Consider the following 7,744-nt stretch of genomic DNA (forward strand, 5'->3'; position numbering starts at 1 on the left):
ATCGGAGGGTGAGATTTTTGTGGCATGGCTCCACGAAATCATAAAATCTGAAATTCAACTCATGATTTTGACTCCACACGTGACACTGTTGATCCACAAACTAGTCGGGAGACGGTCCCAGCCCCACATCATGCCAGAGACACGACACAAGAGTTGAACACTATCCAGGCCGGGACAGGATAGTAGTGCAATTTGACTCATCATGTTTGCGGTTACCATTTTATTCAACCTAAGATGTAAACGAACTAGTTTAAATTTTCATAATCTTAGAATTTTTCCATAAAGATAAATAAATGTTCAGAATTAAAAACAAAAAGGTTCAAGAAAGTTTCAAAAATATCTGCTTTTTCCCGGAAGGTGTTAACACACATTTTTTAAACTAAAACCATGACACTTATTTTGAATCGAAGGGAGTAACATTTAAAAAAATCACATTTTTAAATACCACTTTTAAAATAAATTATATTTTACCACGCGGTAATGTTTTCAATCTATCTATATCAGCAGCCGTTTTTTTCCAAAGGAAAATCGGTTGAAAAAGCAGAAGAAAATTGCTACAGAGGGGCGCTACACGAATGCCGTCGTGGGCCGGCCCACATCCCATCGCTGCAGCGCGATTCTAACGACAAATCCACGCAGAACGCGTCGCACAGGGGTTCCCACTCAAACCACCAACCCTAGCTCCGCACCCCCGCACCCTCGCCGCAGCCATGGCGGAAGAAGCCTCCGCCTCCGCCGCCGCCACAAACTTCGAGGTGGACTTGGGCCACCTCATGGCATACGACCCCTCGCACCACCTCGCCGCCGCCGCGTCCTCCCGGTCGGAGCTGCGGGGCGAGTGCCTGCGGAAGGCCACGGAGCTCGCGCAGGCCGTCGCCAACGCCCTCTTCTCGCTGCCCGCCACCGAGGGCCGCGACGGCCCCGTCGTCCGCCTCCCGCCGCCCACCAACCGCCTGCCCCGCGAGAAGCACGTGAGAAGATTACATCTCTCTCTCTCCCCTCCCCTCCCTAGTGTCGGACGATGTCGATCTGTTGCTATAGTGATGAATAGTTACTTCTGGCTACTGCTATTCTGCGACTGCCGGAGTAGGTTGGTTGGCGGTCTCAGTGGAACGCTTGCTGCTTAATTTTTCCAGTTTTCATGCCGAAGATGTGGTGGAGTTGAAGTCCCTATGGCTATGGGGTATGGTGGTAATTGCTTCTTCAACATGGTAGGAAATGATGTTGTCAGGGTGCCTAGGTTACAGATGCGAGAGTGGCCTACTGCCATGAAACTACAGCTGCCCCAGCCAGCATATTACTTTACAGCGTGTTTGGTTGGGGGTAATTAGAGCTAGCGAATGGGAATTAAATGGGTACGAGACTACAAATCTATTGTTTGGTTAGAGGGACTGGGAGTTTATAAGGGAATAGTCATGGGACTTGAGACTCCAACTCCCACCGTTTTATTAACAGAGGAGGGGATGGGAGTTGGAAGGGAATTGTTTTAGTGAGTCAATCTTAACCTTTAATCATAACTTACGTTAACATTGATTTTCTAGTCCCTTGTCAATTCCAATGAACCAAACAAGGGAATACAGTTTGCCATCAAATTCTCACACGTAATTCCTATCATGAGCCAAATAGAGGATTGGAAATAAAATGACCCATCCCATGTCTATCCTCAATACAACTCCCTGCTCTAAACTCCCATTCCCCTTCCCCAACATTGCCAAACACGCTGTTGTTTGCATGGATTCTAGTTTTTCACTCCGTTTCTGCGCTAATCTGTAAACATAACAAAGATATCGAGCTGGACGGAGACCTATTTTATGTTTGTACATGCATGCATTTTCAAAATCACAAGATGTCTAATCTTTATCCTTCATGTTACCAGTTACCAAGGCCACAGCCTCCTACCAAGTGGGAGCAGTTTGCAAAGTCGAAAGGTGAACTTCTGATTCTCGCTGGCTTTCTGAGTGTTTTTTTATGGAAGCGTATTTGCTTCAGACTTTGTGTAACAGTAACATTCTTGCAGGGATTATCAAGCACAAGAAGAACAAGCGTGCATGGGATGAGCAAACTAATTCCTGGAAGCGGACCTATGGCTATGATCGTGTTAATGATGACAGAGACGTCCCCATTATTGAAGCCAAATTGACAGACGGTTAGCAACTTTGTCTTCTGTGTCTATTGCTGGTGAATCTTGTTTTGTAGCAATATTAGTAATCTTTTAGATCTTTCCCATATATGACCAACTGAGTCTAACGAGTGTTTGTTGTCAATATAATTTGTTCTTAAATGCATATGTGTCTTGAAAATCTATGGCTGATGAATCTTGTTTTGTAGAAAGATTAGTAATCCTTTTGAGCTTTCCCCTTTCCCCATGTCCAGGACACATTGTAGTTATCATCAGCTGTGACACAAATGCTCAACAGCCTGCATGCTTCTGCTTCGTACAATGATTTGGTTCACCTATCATTTTATAATTCCCAATTATCTTTTTTATTTTGTGACCGACACTGAATTTCTTGAATCTTCATTACCAATGTAATTACTTCTAAAATGTATATGTTTCTTCAAATCTATTTGCATTCCGTTACCCTTTTAACCAAATACGATTTATTACAGAGCCTGGTGTTGATCCTTTTGCTCAAAGAAAGGAAGAGAAGAAGAGCAGGGTCGATAAACAAGAAAAGAACAGACTTGGGAATTTGAAGAATGCTGCAAAAGTTGGTGCTCTGCCAAGGTAACCCTTTCCTACTAGCTACTATTATCTGCATACCTCATGTACTGTGTGTGTTATTCATTACATTAGCAACTCAAGTTTCCCATATAACAGCTTTCTGAAAAACATCATGCAGTCATATACAGCTCGCTGCCACGTCCGTGCCCATCACAGGAACTAAAGCTGATCTGCCAAGAAAAGCTAAGAAGGAAGACCTCGAGAATGTCGCTGGTATGGCTTCTGCAGCAACGGCTAGTGGTGGAAAGTTTGATAAAAAGTTGCCTGGCGAGAAACCTCTTAAGAAGGCTGGCAAAAACAGAAAGGTTTTTCTCCCATGAACTTATTTGCCTATAGTAAATCCATGCGCCTTTGAAAGTTGATAGTGTGGATAGCTTAACTGTTTCTTTTCTGCAGTTCCTCCCTGTTGTTGAAGGGAAAGGAATGGGCAACCTGGAGAAACAGCAAAACGAGAAGATCCTGAACAGTCTACTGGCCAAGAACTTTGAGGAACCGTTGGATGTCAGCAAGGCAAGCTCCAGAATTCAGTATATATGTCACTTGCATTTGTCTAGTCCACCATCTAACAAGTGCTGTAAATAACTTTGATAACAGGCAATCACGATGTACAAGGTGAAGAAGGACAACAAGAGGAGGAAGGACAAGCAATCATCGTCATCTGGATCAAATAAGTTGAAGCCCCAGAAGAAAATCCATAAGAAATCTTCAAAGAAAAGTGCTTAGGTGCACATCATCGTTGAGACATACTGTGCTGTAGGAGGCGGCCGCAGTTTCCATGCATCAAGGAGAGTCTTGGCAAATTTTGTATGCTTGTTGTCCTGTTTAACTCTTAAGGGAGAAATATTGTTATTCCAGTTACTACTGGTTATGACGCTAGAAGCTGAATGCCATGATGACATAGCTGTACACGAATTATATTTTCAGAAGTTTGGGAGATGTTTCTGGAAAGCTTTGTTGGCAATATAGAAATCAACCTAACACCAAAGATATTTGATGTCTGTGAGCAAAAGGCTTCCAACGATGTAATCCTATATCAAATACGCCGAGTCCGCGGTATATTCACTATTTGATCATCTGTACATACAAAAAACATGTGCGGTGCGGGTTTTGCCTACCGTGCAGAAACCCTAGCCACCGCAACCAAGGAATCAATTTCCAGCGCCGTTTTCTGGCAGCTCTCCTTCGCCGGCGACCTCTTGGTCGTCGGTCGTGAGGGAGTCGTCGGATCCCATGCGTGCGAATCATTTTTGCTTTAGATTTCAGGGTCCTAGTAGCTTAGGTTTTTGGATCATCCGACGTCATGGCTTCGACTTCGGCGACGGTGATGCTGAATAAAGAAGCTCCAGATTCTTCTCCAGCGAGGCAATCGTCTCTATGGTCGGTGATGGATTTGGAAACCAGTCTGTCCAAGCGGGGATATCGTGGCGGCGACATCATCCTTGTGGTGGACTTGTGTCCTCGAGCTCCGTCGTTGCGATGACGTCTACTCCAGCGTTGGCACGGAGCTTGGGAGGTAGTCGAGGAGCGGATGCAGATTGTGGTTTGCGTCGGCGATATCTGGAAGACAAAACGTGTGTTGGATTCGTGGTTGATGGACAACAGGCATGGTTTCCTCCTTCGACATCTTAGTCGTGGTGGGGTGTCAGATCTGGAGTTCGATGACGTGTCTGGGGTGTTGCCCCAGTTTGATTCTTTCAACGGAAATGGCTTCATGTTTGGTGAGCCACCTTGGAGGTCCGCAAAGTTACATATCAGCGAAGGAGCCATGTCGAGCTCGGGTGAGGTGATCCGTCATTTTTCTTTGGTGGTTGCTATGGTGGTGCCGGAGTCTATATGATATGAATGAGACACGTATTACCATGCAAAAAAATAACCATCCATATCCTCATGGAGGTGATGTCCGAAGCAAGGCTCAAAGAAGGATGAATTGGCAGATATGGCTGAAAGTGAAGATGGCTGGAATTTTGAGTTTGCCAATCCACTCTCCCTCGAGCAAAGCTTCGCGCACCTTCCAATTTTTCATCATTGAGTGATCAAAGATGAGTGAAGCCAATTCTTTAGGTCTCTTTCCAAGTAGCCAAGGTGGGAGGAGGGGGGGGGGGGTTCCATAAGGGTGCAGTAGCACCATTGCTAATAGTAATATAGGTCGAAGCATAGAAGAAGTCCATGTCATCCTCATCGCAAGGATTGCTCATCCCCACCCACATTTGTGGCAGATCATTCCACTCATACCAAGGCCATCACAACCTCAGGGCTCGCGTACATTTGCAATGAGGAAGCACACCAGGGCCCCCAAGATCTTTAGGGTGGCACACCGTCTCCCAATTGACCTCTCACTTGATGCCAGTTGTCTTGTCCATCCCGGACCAGGGGAATGCCCTCTCGATCTTGTTTATGCTAGTGAGCGTGCTAGGCAGGATGACAAGGGAGGTGGTGCGTAATATCACTTGCTAGTTGAGCAATGATTTGACAAGAACGCACTAGCACTTTGTGGTGTTATTCCCTCACTCCTAGGTAATAAGCTATCCCGTTACCTTATCCCCGAGGTATTGGCAATCGGCCCTCTTGAAGAAGTGATGAATGAATATGAGGAGCTGAAGCTGGACTAGCCTGCAGGTGAAGATAGGGATTTGATTAAACTTGGAGAAGTCAAAAATCAGACCGTTGTATGGCCAAAGGAGCACATCTTGCTTCCAAATTGGCCACCAAGGTCACCAACTCCTCAAAGCAGCAATCCTTCTTCGCCTCCACCTCACCAGTCTCCAGCGCAACTGTCGTCTTCGCCGCTTCACCAGTCTCCAACGCAACTGTCGTCTTCGCCGCCTCACCAGTCTCCAGCGCAGCCGTCTCCACCATCGCATCAGCCGTCTCCACCGCCACGTTAGCCATCTCCGTCCACTGAGGATCGGAGTAAAAAGCGGAAACGTACCACCACTAATAGTGGCGGCAGAAAGGGGTTCCGATCACCGAAACGTAAGTTGTCTCCCCTCCCAAAAGTACCTCATAAGGATATGGAGAAGAGACCTTGGGACTATACTGGACATGACAATATTAAGAGGGCAGACGCCCAATGTCAACAGTGGATGGCTGACAAGGCTAACAAGAAGAAGCCGAAAGAGCCAGAGTTCCAGGTCACCCCAGAAGATCACGCCGCGTGCGTGAAAATGCTAAAAACCCTTGCAGATCCCCCGCCACCGTTACCAGCATACTATGAACGCTCTATTCTCAAGTCGGCTCAGGCAAAAAAGCAGCGGTTGAAGAGTAGTACGTCCAGCGGGAAATCAGTTGCCCAGCTCGGACAACAGAAAAACCAATCGCGCCCCCCGCTCAAAGTGTATTCCGATACAAAGGTGTGCTCAAGCGGAGCTGCGGTCGAGCACAGGAATGATTAAACAGCTGGTATCGATCCGGAGTTTGTTGCACTATACGAAGAAGCGGCCAAGGCTCATAGCATGTTTATTGATGGGTACTTAAACCATATGCAGAAATTCGCTAATATAACATACGTGTACTGGTACGGGGCTCCTCTCGTTAAACCTGAGTTAGTCAACGAGCTACCAACAAAAATGCGAAGATTGCATGACTGGTACATGCGAGCATGTGCTGAACAGCAAAACTGGATCTACTATGCATATAAAGACGAGCATTACGTGCATGGAGAATGCGTGCTAATGATTGAATTCGACAAATTATTTCAGTTATACAAACAAGACGCCCTCGACAAATCTATCATCAGTGCATATTGTTTGTAAGCATTATTAATTTATGTCATCAAGTCTTACTTAGCTCGTTCTTGCATGTATAATCTTACTCATCACTATATTAATTTTACAGAATGAAGATTCTCGAATGCAAAAGAGGACGAATCTATGACATTGGGTTCATTGACCCATATTTCATTCATCACCAAAGTCTCGCAATGAATCCCCGTGAGACAGAGAATAACTTGGTACAAGGGTTAAGGTTTTTCGCTACCAAAAGGGAAATACTATTTCCTTACAACTTCAAGTGAGTGTTACTGCAAACATTCTATTTTCGCTTACTCGATGTTATTATAAGTGTATAATTGACTCGTTATGCGTGCGCATGTTCCACTATATTCTATTAATCATTGTACCTGACGAGGGACTAGTAAAGCCATGGACCCGAAACACACACCCCTCGCTGAATGGGCGAACATGCAGGAATGCCTCCAGAGGTAATTTCAATCATTATGGCATTATATCCACAACTTTTCGTTCATTTCCTGATAGCAAGCAATTAATAAAGAACTCCGTTATTCATTTCGTTTTCTTGGGAGGGCTTGGAAACGGTTCACCGCCAAGTGTCGGGGTGTTTGGAAGCCAGAGCTTATATTTAGAGAAATGGATGTAAGTAACTACTAGCTAGATCTGCGCATCTCTTTATTCTAGTTTCAATACCATTATCATTCTTGATTATGTTTTTGATTGAACTCTGTTCTCGTAAAGTGCTTGAGGCAGGAACATGGGAACAATTTATGTGGATACTATGTTTGCGAGTTCATCCGCCAGACGACCCATGAGACGGGCAAAAACCGGGACATAAAAATAATTGAAGTACGATAAAGAATACTCACAACTTTATTTTATTACCGTCAATTGTGTTTGGTTTCATTGATATATATTGAACTCTTCTTTAAATTAGATCGAACGGTTGCGGGACGGTCTTCTACCACAGGAACGTGTACCAGCAATTCAAGAGGAAATTTCCGGATTCTTAGATGCAGAGCTCCTAGACGTGAAGGGATAATATTATTGCTCGTCTATGCAATTCAGATGAAATGTTAAAGTGTAAAAGAGATGCATATGTGCATGTGTAACTCGTGTCTATATTTTGTAATATGTTCGACAAAGCACGACAGATGAGATGGTGTATGATACGTCTCAAACGTATCTATAATTTTTGAGTGTTTCACGCTGTTATCTTGTCATCTTTGGATGTTTTATGTACCTTTTATATCTTTTTTGGGACTAACTTATTAATTCAGTGCCAAGTGTC

At 44.7% G+C, this 7,744-nt stretch overlaps 1 protein-coding gene across 1 annotated transcript; it reads left to right on the forward strand.

Annotated features, from left to right (window-relative positions):
• The first annotated feature begins 656 nt into the window (after positions 1-656).
• Positions 657-3,673, forward strand: LOC123402215 (ribosome biogenesis regulatory protein homolog). Its single transcript, XM_045096107.1, has 7 exons — positions 657-971; positions 1,877-1,928; positions 2,018-2,146; positions 2,611-2,728; positions 2,844-3,030; positions 3,122-3,235; positions 3,320-3,673. The coding sequence occupies exons 1-7, from the start codon at positions 711-713 to the stop codon at positions 3,446-3,448; spliced, it is 990 nt and encodes a 329-aa protein (XP_044952042.1). The 5' UTR covers positions 657-710; the 3' UTR covers positions 3,449-3,673.
• The last annotated feature ends 4,071 nt before the right edge of the window (positions 3,674-7,744 follow it).

Source organism: Hordeum vulgare, chromosome 6H (assembly GCF_904849725.1).
Source record: "Hordeum vulgare subsp. vulgare chromosome 6H, MorexV3_pseudomolecules_assembly, whole genome shotgun sequence".
Lineage (NCBI taxonomy): Eukaryota > Viridiplantae > Streptophyta > Magnoliopsida > Poales > Poaceae > Hordeum > Hordeum vulgare.